At 45.1% G+C, this 17,472-nt stretch overlaps 1 protein-coding gene across 2 annotated transcripts in view; it reads left to right on the top strand.

Annotated features, from left to right (window-relative positions):
* Positions 1 to 17,472, top strand: part of ANXA13 (annexin A13) — a 58,082-nt gene that overhangs the window by 14,223 nt on the left and 26,387 nt on the right. For both annotated transcript variants that reach the window (XM_001101072.4, XM_001101163.5), the window contains one exon: positions 10,791 to 10,866. In XM_001101072.4, coding sequence (XP_001101072.4) covers positions 10,791 to 10,866 — 76 coding nt within the window. The remainder of the gene's footprint in view (positions 1 to 10,790; positions 10,867 to 17,472) is intronic.

Raw genomic sequence — 17,472 nt, 5'->3', positions numbered from 1 at the left:
TACCTATAAATATATTTGGCAATTTATCCAGCCAGAAAGCAGGCACCCATAAGAAGTAAGCATATTGGAAACCTTGGCCATCTCACTGGCTTCATGTCTTTTCAGTCTCCAAAATGTGTCTGCTAAAATTCAGCCCCCTGGCACACTGTAGTCCTTTAGCTATGATCCCTCCTCTACTTGAAGGGAAAGATACTTTAGGAAAGGGAGAACTGGAAGATTGGGTGTGAAATGAGGAGGAGAGGAGAAGGAAGAAGCTTCCTAAGGGCAAAAGGGCCACTTCCTCCCCTGCAAGCCCTGACTCATCATAATGAAACCTCCCTGTCCAGCACTCTGACATTGTCTTATATAATCTTCCTGAGATTCTTCAGGGTGGGCAGGTATTAGTCCCAGTTTATAAATGAGAGGCAGAAAACATGATTCCATTAGCATAGGAAGGAATATTGGGAGCAGAATTTGACAACAGTGCCTCTCCTGCATACACACTTTGCTCACTGGGAGATGTCTGTTTTGCCTTGCAAATAGTTGTGACTTCGTTTTCATTTTACTTTCTATTTTCTCATCATCAAGAATATTTATTGATCCGACAGTCATGCAAGAGGTTCTTGGTTTCCCTGGTCACTGGACAAGTCTCAGGTCTCAACTAGTGTTTCTGTAAAAGACTATCATTCTAAGAGTTGAACTGAGCTTTTCTTTCTTTCTCTTTCTTCTTTTCTTCATTTCCTCCTTTCTTCCTTCCTTCCTCCCTCCCTTCCTCCCTTCCTCCCTTCCTCTCTTCCCCCTTCCCTTCCCTTCCCTTCTTCCCTTCCTTCCTTCCTTCATTTCCTTCTTTCTTTCTTTCTTTCTTTCTTTCTTTCTTTCTTTCTTTCTTTCTTTCTTTCTTTCCTTCTTTCCTTCTTTCTTTCTTTCCTTCTTTCCTTTCCTTCTTTCCTTCTTTCTTTCTTTCTTTCTTTTTCTTTTCTTTTCTTTTCTCCTTCCTTCCTTCCTTCCTTCCTTCCTTCCTTCCTTCCTTCCTTCCTTCCTTCCTCCCTCCCTCCCTCCCTCCCTCCCTCTCTCTCTCTTTCTTCCTGAGACAGGGTCTCGCTCTGTCACCCAGGCTGGAGTGCAGTAGCGCAACCACGGCTCACTGCAACCTCCACTTCCTGGCCTCAATTATTCTCCTGCTTCAGCCTCAGCCTCCCAAGTAGCTGGGACTACAGGCACATACCACCATGCCAAGTTAAATTTTTAAAATTTTTGTAGAGACAGGGTCTCATTATGTTGCCCAGGCTGGTCTTAAACTCCTGGTCTCAAGCAATCCTCCTACCTTGGCTTCCCAAAGTGCTGGAATTACAGGCGTGAGCCACCCTACCTGGCCCAGCTTTTCTATTATTAAATTTTTTTAAAAATAATTATTTAGACAATAACCCCCAAAATCGATTAATGAGAAGTCAATAGTAGAGTTTCTGAATCCAGACTGCATGGGTTTGAATCCCTATCTCATCATACTTGTGTGCCTTGGTTTTTCTCATCTGCAAAATAGGAGATAATAATACCTACCCCGTAGGGTTGCTGGGAGAATTAAATGCGTTGTTATTTGTAAACTGTCTGGACCCACGCCTGGCACATATTAAGTGCTCTATATTTTGCTGTCATTCTCAATTTGGAGTTTTCCTCCCATACGTCTCTCTTCAACCTTTAGCCCCTGCTACTCTTTATCTATGAGTACAAAGTGATTTCTAATTTAGGACAAGCTTATGTAAACACACATGTTGAGCTTCCTATAGTAAACTTCCAATTTTAAAGGAACTACACAAAGCACCATGCAAAGGACTCACTCAACACTCAACAGGAATCAGGTCAAGATGGAAGAAAGGAATAAAAATAACACTCAGCACTCGCCACGTGTTGAATATCCTGCCAAACGCTCTTGATCCATATTCTCCTAACAACCCATATGAGGTGGGTACTATTATTACCATCTTTCAGATGGGAAAAACAGCCTTGGAAAAGATACGGAGGGAAAAATAGCCTCATGCTTGGTTCAAAGGTAGATGTCTGTGAGAGAGGAGGTAGAACTTGTGTGACCTCAAAGACGACCCTTCCCCAAACGACTCAGTTTCCCTAACTCTGTAGTGTTCTTAAGATCTATACAAGGCAAGTTTACAATGAAATATTATTCAGCCTCAAAAAAGAAGGAAATTCTGCCATTTGTGACAACTTGAACAAACCTGGAGAACATTATGCTACGTGAAATAAGCCAGAAAAATAAATACTGCATGATTCTACTTACATGAGGTACCTAAAATAGTCAAACTCATAGAAGTAAAGAATAGAACTGTACTTACCGGGGGCCAGAGGGAGGGGAAACGAAGCACTCTTCAACTGGTACAAAGTTTTGGTTATGCAAGATGAATTCACTCTAGAGATCTGGGGTACAGCAAATTGTACCCTATACTTTATTATGCACTTAAAAAATTGTTAAGGTCAAGTGCAGTGGCTCATGCCTGTAATCCTAACACTTATGGAGGCCAAGACTGAGGATTGCATGAGACAGGAGAATTGCTTGAGGTCAGGAGTTCAAGCTTATGTAAACAGACGTGTTGAGCTTCCTATAGTAAACTTCCAATTTTAAAGGAACTACACAAAGCACCATGCAAAAGACTCACTCAACACGCAACAGGAATCAGGTCAAGATGGAAGAAAGGAATAAAAATAACACTCAGACAGGGCAACATAGTGAGTCCCTCTTGCTACAAAAAGTTTTTAGATACAAAGTATTATTTGTTTAATGGGTTGATGTCAAGTTAAATGTTCTTAACACACACACACAAGGGGACAGAAGGAAATTTTCATAGCTGATGAAATATTTATTACCTTGATGGTGGTGATGGTGTTGTGAGTGTATGCCTATGTCCAAATTCACCAAATTGTATAATTAAATATACAATATATTTTATAGCAATTATACCTCAGTAAAGATGTTTAAAATATTTTTCAGGGATTTTGAAAAAAAAAACTATAGGCAAGTTTAATCAGAATTTTAAAATTCTAATAAAATTTTTTATTTTATTAAAATAAAATTTAAAAATTCTAATAAAAAAATTAAAGGCAAGCTTAATCAGAATCACCAATATTGGTGCAAGGTGGCATTAACCAACAGTGGCAATGGTAACAGCTTAAACTGAGGAGAGTCAGGTGTGCCCTCTCCAGCACCCCCTTCACCTGCCTCCATTTTGCTCGTGCTTAACAAGCCCAGGCCACTACCTCGTTCTAATCTTGGCCCTGGTATTTAATCTCATTTCATGCCAGCTCAAACAGCAGCTCTCTGTAGATCAGTGTACAGCGAGCCCTCTGCCCTCTGCTCCCTGGCTCTTCCCAGGGGCCCTCCTGGCTCACAGCCCAGATACCAAGTAACCATTGTCAAATATTTACTGAGCAGAGTGCAGCCAGCCAACGCTTCTGAGGAACTGTACTGGAAATATTAAACAGTCCAAACGCCACTCCCATTGCATTTTGATAGTACTTTCAGAGTTTACAAATGACCCTTACATCCTATGTCACCCAGCGTCCCACCTCCTACGTGCCACCACCTGAGTGCTTACTGTAATCTAGCACTGTGCTACTACATCCCAAACACGAATGCATCTACACCTCATACCACCCCATGCGCAGGCGCATCTCCACTTTAAAGATGAGACAGCTAAGGCTCAGAGACGTGAATCAGCTTACCCAAGGTGGTACAACCAGCAAAGGGCAAAACAGCAATTGAACAGAGTAGGTCTGACTCCCAAGTCCACACTATGTGGACTATTATGTCATGATTAGATGCAATCATGTTAGCACATTGATAGGTCATAGTAAGCACACAAGTACACAGACTCCCAAAGCATCAGGCTGTCGTCTCTCCCTGGCATGTCTTCCTTCCACCTCCATCTCTGTCTTTATTTAATTGCTTGCCCTACTGCCCTTTGAGAACCAGCACTAATGTCAACTCCTCCATAAAAATTCCTTTCTCCTCTCAGCTATTTGCACCCAGAAGTGCTTACTGTATTATAATGCAATTGTCATGTGTCATTTACACGTTTATTTCCCTGGAACAGGGACTATGATTCATAGATCATGGAGTCCACCTCAACTGGGGTAGTGCTTAGCATACAATAGATTTTAATACTTGTTTGTTCAAGGACGATAAGGGAGGAAAGAAGAGGAGAAGAAAGAAGAAGAAAAAGAGAGAGAAAAATAATTCAGAGTCTAATTTGCCTGCAACATATTTCTTCTTAATTAATTCACATGCCTCTCATGAGACAATCTATTCCTACTGTCCAGCCTTGAAGCTATTGAAGTAGAAAATCAGGACACAAGGACTGACAAGTATGAATGTACTTAAATGAGTGTATTTCTGGCTGTGTTCTGGAAGATGCTGGTTACTATATAATACACAGAGCAACCAATTTGCAAATCATATCCCTCAGCAAACTCCTTCACACATTCCATCCCCAGCGTTTGCTGCAACCTGGAAGATGTTCCTAGAATGTTCCATTTCTATTATAAGAGTTAAGACTTCCTTGAATTGGACTGGGACAGAAGGCATTTGATGAGGCGTCTGTTTTTCCATTCTGGTTCTTCTGGCTGGGAGTACCAGAATCTTGATTCAGAAGAGCTGACCTCCCTCCTGGGCAATCTGGTCTGTTGCAGCAGGAACATCCCTGAGTCATTTCTCAGCGTGGGTGTTTTCTGCATTCTTTCTGCCAAGGTGACACCGCTTCCTAGGATCAGAGCATCTCAGTTTATTTTCTATGCTTCCTCCTTTGAGAAAAATGGATCATTCATGTCCTTGTTTTAGAGGAGGGAACACAGGAATGTAGATACACAGAGAAGGACATGTAGACCTACTAGAAGGAAGAAAAAACCAAAGAGGAAGTCCACCCAGCACCAGGGCTGCCTTACTCACGCACCAGGCAGTGCCTTTCATAGAGCTGACAGCACTTGCTTCCATTTTGGACCTGAGGTCCAGGCATGATGGCCAGCACCTCACCAGAGTGGCATCCCACGGAGAGTCTCACACCCAATGAGGTGTGAATTATCACACTCGTCAAATGAGACAGCTAGCAAGGTGTGATGCTGGGACATCATGCCAGGCCACCTGGACTCCACAGCGTGACTGCCTGGTGTAAAATATATGTCTGGAACTTCAGATCCAAGCTGCAGGTGACCAATGAGAAATTGATCTTTAGAGTGCCATTTACAAGGGGAAAACTCCTCAAGCAGGAAAGGGGTTTGAAATATTCTGGAAAGTTTATTGCTGATTGGTCTTCAACAAATATCAATTGTTTGCATTTACTAAGACCGTGCTGTCAGCCAGGCTTGTTTTAGATGCTTGGCATGAATAACTTTAATTCCTCCAGGAACCTTACGTGGTAGGCACTATTATTATCCCCATTTACCATTGGTAGGTTCTAATTGAGATCCGAAAAAAGTCAGTGGTGTGGCACGTAGCTGGAAAAACACTGGAGGAATTGCAGGGAGTTTCAACATGGCTTCTTTCACTGGGTGCAAGCGAGCCTGGGTGTGGGCCTGGGCGTGAGCCCCAAGCCATAGGTACAGCGTTAGCAGCGTAATTGTACCTTGTACCGACAATAATGGCTCCGAGCCAAGCACGAGCGCATGTGAGTGGTTACTTAACGCGCCTCACGTGGTGTGATTACGTAAGTGCAGAGTTGTGCGTCTGCACTCCAAACCCGCGGAGACACACAGCGTCGGAAAGTCGCCTCGGCCTACTGCCAACTAGAGTGCAGCCATGTCCCTTACGACCATGAAGAAAGTACAGCACAGAGAGGTTCTATAACTTGCCCAAAGTCACACAGCTAATAAGCAGTTGTGCTGGGTCTCAAATTTACTTGACAACAAAGCCACATTCTTCAACTTTACTATTATTATATTTTCAATGGCCACCTATTATAAATATGATGTTGCTGGGGCATTATAAGATAAATATTTGACAAGTTTGGGAGATATCTATCCATCTGAGATCAACATATATGAATTAGAAAACTATATATCTACATATGGTACGTGTGTGTATATATCTTCACATACATACCTTCCAAACCTGTTCAATCTAAATATGTAGAATTGAAATCTGCATGAATATCACTTTTATGAGATCTTATAAATATCACAAGGCAGAAAGCCAAGAAATGACCCAAAGAGGCAGGGAAAGGGCTAACATTTCTCTAGCTCCCTGTTTTCTGGCATTTGAAAAGTTATTTCACGTAAGCCTCAAGCCTTGCAGCGCAGAGACTGCTCCCATTTTACAGATGAGGAGATGGTGGCTTAGAGGTTAATGGCCCAAGTTCACACAGCTGCTAAGAGGCAGCTCTGCATTCAAACCAGGCTTCCTGTGGGCTCAAAGCCCAGACCTCTAAAATCATTTTTATTGACGTTTAGTATCTTTTGCTGTTTTTATCTGTCTCCTGAGTGTCAGTGCGAGCACTGTCAAAATATGAACAAATTGAAAGAAAACAAAATAAGGAATGTTGCCCTGGCTCTACAATGTCTCATCGTTGAAAACGAGTGGAATATCCGTGTGGTCTCCTAAAGCCTCATAAGCAGGTCTGACCCCATCCTGGAGTCCCCTGCAGCCCATTCTGGATCTGACTTGCATTCTCACTGTATGCAGAAGTTCTGCTTAGTTGCTTCGGGTTTCAAAAACTAAATCTCCGGATAGGCAAACAGGCCTGAGGCCCCGTCATCAGCTGTCTATCCCATTAACAATGAACAATGGACGTGGAATGTCCATTCCATATACATTCCCGAGAAGAAGCTCGGTACCCGGCTCCTGGGAACAAGCCATAGGACACCCGTTCCTTCAGCACTGAGCATCGCTGATGAATACAGCCATTGTGGAGGCAGCCCCCACCACAATGAGGGGACAACGCCAAACAGACTGTTTGCTTTTTCTCTCTCTTTCTTTTAAAATCACATCACATGATTCTTTCACTTCGACATCAAATATCCTGCTGTTACAAGGAACAAGCCTGGATTATCTTCTCAAGCAGATTAGGAAAGATAACCAACATGGCTAACAGTGGTTCCTGCAGGGATTCAGGGCACTGGGACCTCAACCTGCCCTGCTGATGGTGGTGCCTCTGACAGAGAGTCCTACCCCACATTATTTGTTAAGAAAAAAAAAGAAGGCCGGTTGCAGTGGCTCATGCCTGTAATCCTAGCACATTGGGAGGCCGAGGTGGGTGGATTGCTTGAGCTCAGGAGTTTGAGACCAGCCTGGGCAACATGGTGAAACCCCATCTCTACCAAAAATACAAAAATTAGCCAGGTGTGATGGCACATGCCTGTAATCCCAGCTGCTTGGGTGGCTGAGGCAGGAGAATCGCTTGAACCTGGGAGGCAGAAGCTGCAGGGAACAGAAATTGCAACACTACACTCCAGCTTGGGCAACAGAGTGAGACCCTGTCTCAAAAAATTTAAAAAAAAAAAAAGGAAAAAAGGAAAAATTAAGTCCCAGTGTTATCGTCAGTCATAACACATGACTCAACATTCTCCTGCTGCACCTCCCAGATATCAGTTATTTGGGTTTTTTGGTCTTGGGCATGTTGAGAACATTCGTTTGTCTTACCCCTCAGCTCCTACAACTCTATGATATTTGTATCATGGAACGGCCTCCCTAAAACAGAAAGGGGATCAGGGGCAGGCATGTCATTTAGATCTGCCAGAATCAGAAAATCTGGTTCTAGCCTTGGCTCCCACTCAACCACTGCCTGGCCAGGTGATCTTAGACAAGTCTCCACACGGTCTCTGCAAGCCCTCACAGGTTCTTTGTGCAAATGAGAAAAAGGTGACCGTTGAGGGGAAGCAGTCCTGCCAGCACCAGGCTTGGCAATATGCCCCCAACTCAGTCCTGCCCCAGCCCCTCAGCCAGGGCCTCAGGCAGGGCATAACACGCACAGCCATTTGCGGAGCGCTGCGTCTCTGTTTCAGCGCATTAGTTGTGAAGTGGGACAGATCATGTGTCCCACAAAATTCTCTGCACTGATGAGGCTAACAGGACATAGAGAACAGCTTATGAATTAGCCGAGTGATAAGAGATTTCTGTTGCCCTGATTCAATTCTACCTCACTTCCTGGGCACTCCATAATACTTTGGATGAAAAGCAAAGAAGCCATTACTATTTTGAAGTTGCTTCTTCCACACTCAGAGGACCAGCTCCTTCAGAACTTGATCAAAAGTAGGGTGGCCCTTATAAGTGTACGGCCTCTGCAACTGCATAGGGCCCCATGCTCAGAAGGGCCCTGTGCTTGGCTTAATACTCTGATGTTACCATATTGAAATTCTTGGTAATTTTTGAGCAAGGAACCCTGCACTTTCATTTTGTACTAAGCCCAGCAAATTATGGAACTGGTCCTGCCAACAAGCCTTCAAAAGCACCAAATAGCTTTCTTATATCTCACAAAATATTTGAATAAGGAAAACAGGAGGTATCATTCTGCAACTCCAGCGTCATCCAACCCCTCTGTCGGATCATGGAAGCTCTAGTCATAGAATGTGAGGCAGTATTGTGCGCTGCACAGAGCACAGGCTTTAGGAGGCAAATTGAGCTGGGTTCAGTCCTGCATCCTGCCAGACCTTAAACAAATGATCTAACCTGCCTGAACCCAGGTTTCCTTACCTGGAAGGCAGAGCAGTAATGCCCACTCTTCCCTATGCATAATAAAGAAAGGTCTATAAACTGCCTGGCACACAGCAGGTGTACAACAGTATCAGTCCTCTTCCTGGCTTGTTTCAGGAACAGATGCTGCAAGATGGGGCATGCCTTCACGTTCCAAATGGCAGGGAGGTGATAGGTGGCCCTGACGATCCTTTCAGCTCTAGGAGTCTGTTATTCTCCATTAACCAAACCCTCAAGCCAGCTCACCTTCAGTCCACAGATATTAGCCAGGACACTTTGGGTCGCAAGGATGGAAACCCAACTCATATTAACTTAGACCAAGGAAGTTTGCTAGTTAGTGAAACTGGGAAACCCAAGGACACAGGCGCTGCTGTGTCTGAGGATTTGTACAATGTGTTTCTTTCTCTCTCTCCCTTTATGTAGTGGACAAAATGGCCACTAAGAGCCCTAGACTCACGCACTTTCACTCTACCAGACCCAGTAGGAGGCAGACGTGTATCTCTCTCAGTATCTATGTAGCAACCAAGGGAAAGACTCCAATTGACTCTAATCCTGCTTGGATTACATCTTCACTCCTGAACCAATCCTGATTGCCAGAGTCACAGGGCATGTGCCCACATTGGTGACCAAGGGCAGGACAAAGGGGCTCGAGCCTCATGACCAACAACCCCAATGAGGCCACACAATGGGGGAAGGGGAAATAAGGAAAATAAGGATGCCATGCAGAGACAGGCAACATACCCAGTGAGCTGCATGTGGTTTACTGTTCACTTCCACTGGGTGCCAAAGGAAATGAAAGCGGGGAGACCTGAACCGTGGTGGTACTGCCAGTAGCACTTAAACCAGCCTTCACTGAAGGATGGAAAATATATGGACATGCCAGCCGTGGTGGCTCACGCCTGTAATCCCAGCACTTTGGGAGGCCAAGGCAGGCAGATTGCCTGAGCTCAGGAGTTCGAGACCAGCCTGGGAAACATGGCAAAACCCCGTCTCTACTAAAAATACAAAAAATTAGCCAGGTGTGGTGGCGTGCACCTATAATCCCAGCTACTGGGGAGGCTAAGGCATGAGAATCACTTGAACCCAGGAGGTGAAGGTTGCAGTGAGCTGAGATCGTACCACTTCACTCCAGGCTGGGCGACACAGTGAGACTCTGTCTCAAAAAAAAAGAAAGAAAAGAAAAGAAAATATATAGACACATATCACTTAGGAGAAGCTCTGTGAGAAAAGGTAAAGACAGGAAACTCAGGGTGTTCCTAGCTACCAGCTGCATAACTACAATGAACCTCACAGGTTAATTGCAGTTTTTAAAAGTTATGTGTTTATATTTGTGGTTAACTTCCATTTATGCAAGCAATACTGGGTTTCCATTTTTGTGCTAACAAAGATTTCCTTTTTGAGATAACTTTAAGTAAAAACAAATGTCAATTGAAAGGAAAATAAGCAAATAATAATTATAAGCAAATAGTAATTTGCTTATTAATTAGACATAGGTAACTGTGGACGCAATACTGCATGTATTGTGCCAATGACTGAAGTATGGGAAACAGCTCAGTACAATATATAAACAGGACTTTACCTTTCCAAGGAGCACTAAAACCAGAACTGTGCTTTTACTGGTTCCTATAGTGTCTCCAACAAGCCAAATATGTGTCTCTCATTGTATGGATGGCAAAGATCCAAGTCACCAAATGAACCTGTAATAAGGTCCTAGAACCCTCAGCTTCTGACCTATTCCTTAGACATAACTGTGTCTCCTGGCAAAGGGGGAGGACCAGCACTCCAGTACACTGGCCCAGAGTATTATTCTTTGTTTCAGAGGCAGACACACAAAGGTGGGGTTGATATGAAAATCGCTCATTGCAGAGCTGGCCAGGATGATTGTCCTTGAGGACAGAGGGGCCCATTCTCCTGGTCATCCAAGGCTAGCTGACCCCAAGGAGTACCAGCCACCTCTCTGGGGCCGGAGTCTCCCCAGCCGATGTCCGCATGTACCAGTGTGTGAAGTGACAGCTGGTCCCTGGTTAGGATGACTGTTTGGTCCTCCAGTTTGCTACTGATTTTAGCCAGAGATCATTAAGGAATGTCTATATTGTCATCTCACCTTTTCAATTATTTTCTCCAGGCTAAAGCGAGCAGTCCTCAGGGTTTTGATGTGGATCGAGATGCCAAAAAGCTGAACAAAGCCTGCAAAGGAATGGGTATGAGAGACATTTTGTTGCTAATTTACTTCTGAAGTTGATTAAACTTGGTCTCATGTCCAACTTTCCCATGATGTTAGGAAGCTGACATCTCACTATCTTGTGTATTCCAAGCTAACGCAAGTCAATCTCTTCCACTGACCTCTTTATTAAAGTTCACAAAATTATAGTAGGATCCTATGACTTTTCAGGATTCTATATAACAGCTAGGAGTTGGATATTGTGACATTTAATTTGACCTTGAGGTGAGAGAAACTTCATGAGAAGCGCAGTTCATGCAATCCTGGTGTATTAGTCTGTTCTCATGCTGCTAATAAAGACTTACGTGAGACGGGGTAATTTATAAAGAAAAAGAGTTTAACGGACTCCCAGTTCCACATGGCTGAAAAGGCCTCACAAGCATGGCAGAAAACGAAGGAAGAGCGAGGGACTTCTTACATGGCAGCAGGAAAGAGAGGATTAGACCCAAGTGAAAGGAGTTTCCCCTTATAGAACCATCTGATCTCGTGAGACTTACTACTGTGAGAACAGCATGAGGGAAACCGCCCCCATGATTCAATTATCTCCCACCAGGTCCCTCTCACAACATGTGGGAATTATAGGAGCTATGATTCAAGATGAGATTTGGGTGAGGACACAGCCAAACCATATCACCTGGTATGATCTAAACCCCTCTGATCCTTTCCCTAGGAGATGGTGGGGAATTGAGTCTGATGAGAGCTGGATAAGGGACCTGGAAGCAACAAGTAAAAGTAGATCGGTGGCTCACACCTGTAATCCCAGTACTTTGGGAGGCCGAGGTGGGCAGATCATGAGGTCAGGAGATCAAGACCATCCTGACCAACATGGTGAAACCCCATCTCTACTAAAAATACAAAATTAGCTGGGGGTGGTGGCAGGTGCCGGTAATCCCCAGCTACTCGGGAGGCTGAGGCAGGAGAATCACTTGAACCAGGGAGTCGGAGGTTGCAGTGAGCCGAGATTGCGCCACTGCACTCCAGCCTGGGAGACAGAGAGAGACTCCACCTCAAAAAAAAAAAAAAAAGAAAGAAAAGAAAAAGAAAAAAGAACTAGATCAAGTAACTGGTCAAGATCAACCATCAAGGGTTGAAAATGGAGAAGCTGTTTACATCCTAAGGGTCAGAGTTGGGGACTCCACAAGAAGTCAAAACTAAGGTAGACCAGGGACCAGGGTGGGATGAGGGAGAGAGCATCTAGGTCTAGGGCCATGAAGAGAGGCCCTGAGATCCAAGAAAGCCACTCATGACACAAGGTCTAGTCCCAGAAGCCTGGAAGAGGGTGAGATCCAAAGCACAGATGGAAGGATTTCCCTTAAACAGGACAAGAAGGGAAGGCGCTGAGACTGACAGCTGGAGTAGATGCCTTCATAGGTGTTGTCAGGGCAGAAATTGAAGGCACCCATGCCTGGTAACCTGACATTGCTCAGTGAGTGGGAGGTGAGGTTGTCTGCTGAAGAGAAGGGTTTGACAATGGAATATGGCGCTTGAGTGGTGGCTTGGAATAGCCCTTGAGTAGTAGAAAAGTGGGAGACAACCAAGAGAAGACTGCTGATATGCACTGAGGGCACTGAGTAGGGAGATCATGGTTTCTCATGGCTCCAGCCCACATGGTTGTGTGATTTTTCCCTGTATCCTTGAAGGTAGGACTGGAGACATTGATTGACCCCAGGCTTGCTGATCAGGAGTTCCAGAACAACAAGCAAGTGAAATCATTGAAGGGGACAGAGGGGTCAAGGGGCAAAGTGAATTAATTTCCCAGATTTTCTTTTTTACATTTATTGAGAAACTGTTAAACTTTCAGGCATTGGGCTAATCACTTTATATACAAAATCTCATCAAATTCTTACAAAAATCCATTCTCCAGCTGAGGAAACTGAGGACCTGACATTTTAAGTAAGACAGACAAAGTCACCAAGCCATTAAGTGGGGAACACGGGGATTGAACCTGTTCTTGTCACTCACTCCAAATGTCACCAATTTAGAGACATCCCAGCTAGGGCACCTCAGCTACATGGCTGCGGTCCTGGAGGGGGTGGGGACAGACTGAGAAGACATGGCTCAGTGTCATTACAACAGGTAGGAACCATCTCAGTCCACAGAATGTTTTATTAAATTAATTTTTTGCTTATTGAGATATAATTTGAATACCATAAAATGCACCCTTTTGCAGCATGCAATTCAGAGTTTTAGTATATCCACAGGATTTTGTGACCATCCCCACTAATTCCAGAACATTTCATCCCTGAGAAAGAAACCTCACACCTATTAGCAGCCCCTCCCTCTCTTCAGCTCCGGGCAATCACTAATCGGTTTCCTGTCTCCACTGATTTGCCTATTCTAGACATTTCACTTAAATAGAATCATACATTATGTGGCTTCTTTTACTTGGCATAATGTTTTACAAAAACAAGTGATAGGTTTTTTACGTAGAAGTAGATTAGTAGAGATTTTCTTTCCTAGAATGGGTGTCATAGTAGAATAAATATGGCCACAAATTTATTGTATGGCTCCAGAGGAATAAAACTTGGATCTATGGTAGAAGTTCCAAGGAGACATATTTTGCTTTAATATAAGAAACTTGGCTGGGCGCAGTGGCTCACACCTGTAATTACACACCTGTAATCTCAGTACTTTGGGAGGCCAAGGCAGGCGAATCACCTGAGATCAGGAGTTTGAGACCAGCCTGGCCAACATGGTGAAACCCTGTCTCTACTAAAAATATAAAAATTGGCAAGGTATGCTGGTGCACACCTGTAGTCCCAGCTACTTGGGAGGCTGAAGCAGGAGAATCGCTTGAACCTGGGAGGGGGAGATTGCAATGAGCTGAGATGGCACCACTGTACTCTAGCCTGGGTGACAAGGTGAGACACAATCTCAAATATATATACACACACACACACACACACATATACACATATATATATGTATATACACACACACATACATATATGAAACTTATCTAGCCATAGAATAGTTGCCTTGCCCAAGAAATGTTGAGAAGTCTGCAGGAGTTGGGATTGGGAAGATCTGGTAGGAAAGTAGTACAAGCGATGGCTACTTATTAAAACCCTACATATTATGTCTAGTGTTCCATTATTGGAACACTAAGCATATGGGAGTTATTTATATCCTACTGCTCAAGGTCATTGCCGAGGTCTGATTGCAAAAATTCAAAAAACTGCAACCTCAGGCATAAATAAGTTAAGAATTCTTGAATAAATCAGAGCTAGAGAATGGGGGGAGGAAGAGAAAGAAGGAGGGAGAAAAAGAAAGAAGATAGGGAGAGAGGAGAGAGAGAGAAGAGAGAGGGAGGGAGAGAGTGAAGGAGAGAAAGAAGAGAAGGAGGAAGAGAGAGAAAGAAGAAAGAAGAGAGAGGAAGAGAGGGAGGGAGGGAGAGTGAATGTGCAACCTGTGTTCTCATCTACAAAATGAGGCTAACAATGTCTCCTCACATGGAGACGGATAAAGGAGGCATTGCAGAGCCCAGCACCTCATTGGCCCTCATTGTATGTGGATAGCCTCCTTTGGAACAATATGCTGGGATCCAAAATCTGCACAAAGCCAGTAAGATCAGTATGAGCGTTGAGTAGTCACGTCCTTGTTCTCCATCACCGAGGGTGAACTGGGTTGAATGGGGGCTCCCCAAAAATATATGCCCCCAGAACCTGTAAACATGACTGTTTGGAAAAAGGGTCTTTGCAGATAGAATTAAGTTAAGGATCCTGAGATGAGATTATCCTGAATTACCTGGGTGAGCTCTAAATCTAATGACAAGTGTCCTTAGGAGAGACAGAGGAGGAGACACACAGAGAAGGCCATGGGCAGATGGAGATAGAGACTAGAGAGATACGGCCACAAACCCGAGAATGCTAAGGGTTCCCGGCAGAAGCCAGGAGGGGCAAAATCAGACTCTGCCCCAGGGCTCCTGGAGGGACTGTGGGCCTGCCGGTGCCAGAATTTCAGACTTCCCCCCTCCAGAGCTGTGCGGGAATAGGCTGCTGTTGTTTTAAGCCACCAAGTTTGTGGTCATTAAATCAGCAGCCTCCCCTCCGGACAGTGAGACAGTGGACAAGTGGGAAGCAGTGACTTGCTCAGGCAGGCAGGACTGTGCCCATTCATTACTTCGTCTGTCTTCCCTGCACTCCCATTTCCAAAAGAGAAATGAGGGACCGCGCGGCCCAGCAGAGCTAGCAGAAGAGGGTGACCCTCCAGCACCAGAGTGGGGGCTGCAGCCTCCTGGGCCCAGCGAGGCAGGCCGGGCTGGCACTGGAGCCCAAGGGAAAGCTGAGCCTCCACCACAGCCCTGATCACTGTTCTGCCACACGGGCCCGGGGCCTTCCCACCCTGTCTGGAGCCCCCTTCCTGCTGAAATGTGACTCGGTATCTTCCCAGAAAATTCTGGGAAAAGCAAAACCAAGGAGGCCCGGAGGCACTTCCTGAGGCTGATTATTGTCCCGGCTTTGACCTCTGCTGTGAAATTACAGTGTCCAGTGTGTGGCTCCTTCTTTTCTCATTTTTAAAAAAGCCTTTCCCAGAACCACTGGGGACTGGCCCTGGTGCCTCAAACCATTGTAAGTATTTACAGGAAATCATTCAGCAGCACTGCTTATATGATACACATATTGTGAAATGTAAAGTGAGGTCATTGCTCAGTGACTGGGTAGTAGAAACACCCCCCGGATCAGCCTGAGACTGGACTCAAAGGACTTGGGGGAAATCCAGTGTTGTTTTCACGGCCTTCCCCGACCTCCAGGTTGTTGCTGGGCCATCTCAGGACTGTTTTGCAATCTGGTTTCTCGCCTTTTTTTTTTTTAACTTTAAAATTTCATAGACTTTTATTAGTTTTTTTTATTATTATTATACTTTAAGTTCTGGGATACATGTGCAGAACGTTTAGGTTTGTTATGTAGGTATACATGTGCCATAGTGGTTTGCTGCACCCATCAACCCGTCATCTATATTAGGTATTTCTCCTAATGCTCTCCCTCCCCTAGACCCCGACCCCCTGACAGGCCCTGGTGTATGATGTTCCCCTCCTGGTGTCCATGTGTTCTCATTGTTCAACTCCCACTTATGAGTGAGAACATGCGGTGTTTGGTTTTCTGTTCCTGTGTTAGTTTTCTGAGAATGATGGTTTCCAGCTTCATCTATGTCTCTGCAAAGGACATGAACTCATTCTTTTTTATGGCTGCATAGTATTTCATGGTGTATATGTGCCACATTTTCTTTATCCAGTCTATCATTGATGGGCATTTGGGTTGGTCTCTCTTTTTTTTTTAAACCTTTCCCAGAAAGAACAGCTAAAAAACACTATTATTATTATTATTTTTTTTTTTTCCAAGACAGAGTCTCGCTCTGTCGCCCAGGCTGGAGTGCAGTGGCACAGTCTCGGCTCACTGCAAGTTCCACCTCCTGGGTTCACACCATTCTTCTGTCTCAGCCTCCCAAGTAGCTGGGACTACAGGCGCCCGCCACCAAGCCTGGCTAATTTTTTGTATTTTTAGTAGAGACGGGGTTTCACTGTGTTAGCCAGGATGGTCTCGATCTCCTGACCTCGTAATCCACCCGCCTCGGCCTCCCAAAGTGCTGGGATTACAGGCGTGAGCCCCCGCACCCGGCACTATTATTTTAAATATTAATTTCATTTTCCTGATTATCCAGATGTGGGCTGCACGTGGCATCAGAGTACGGAGGATTTCTATTGATCCTCACTACGCAGACCCATCTGAGTATCACATACAACTTACACCACTTCAGAGACAAGGTTCTGTCGTGATGACATGCAAACTTCCTCATTCATCCATTCATTCATTCATTCGCGTGTGCACACGTTTAAGCATCCGTTCATTCAGCAAGTCATCTGATAAATACTGACGGCCTTCTGCGGGAATACCGTGGTGAACAAACCACTCTGCTCCCGTGGAACTTGCAGTGTGTCCTGGCAGAGACAGGAAGAGCAGGCAGCATGAGAGACACAGAGGGCGAGATGCCTCATCTGTCCAGGAGTGTGCAGGGAGCTGAGACCTGAAGGCGAAGTGGGAGCAGAGGTGAGGATCGGCGTGTTCCCGATGGGGGGAAGAGCCCATGCAAACACCCAGAGGCGAGAAAGGAAGTGTTGTTTGTTCCAGGAGCTGCAAATCATCTACGAGGTGGGTGGAAAGTAGCCTGGGGGAGGACAGGTAGGAGGACGACACTTTGAGCGGCCAAAAGGCCCCCATAGGCCCCACTGCAGAGTTGAAGCCTCATTCTGCATTTGAGAGGCCTATACTGAAGGGTTTGAAGCAGAGGGGTGAGCAGGCCAATGTACACTTCAGAACGGTTGTTCTGGGGGCAGTGAATGCCAACTGGAAAAAGTGAGAGCAACAGAGGAACCTGCATGTGGGTGGTATCCGTAGTTGTGCTGAGCGATGGGGTGGAGATGAGGATGGAGAGAAACGGGTGCATCTGAGAGGCACTAAGGAGGTGGAATGGAGAGACCTTAGTCTGATCGAATGTGGGGTGAGGGAAAAGGGAGAGCCAGACATGAGCCCCAGCTTCCTGGCAGGCCCAGTACAGTGACTGAGCCTCCTGTGGCCAGAAAGGCTCC

The sequence above is a fragment of the Macaca mulatta genome, chromosome 8 (genome assembly GCF_049350105.2).
Source record: "Macaca mulatta isolate MMU2019108-1 chromosome 8, T2T-MMU8v2.0, whole genome shotgun sequence".
Classification (NCBI taxonomy): Eukaryota; Metazoa; Chordata; class Mammalia; order Primates; family Cercopithecidae; genus Macaca; species Macaca mulatta.
This window is presented reverse-complemented; position numbering and strand designations above follow the sequence as displayed.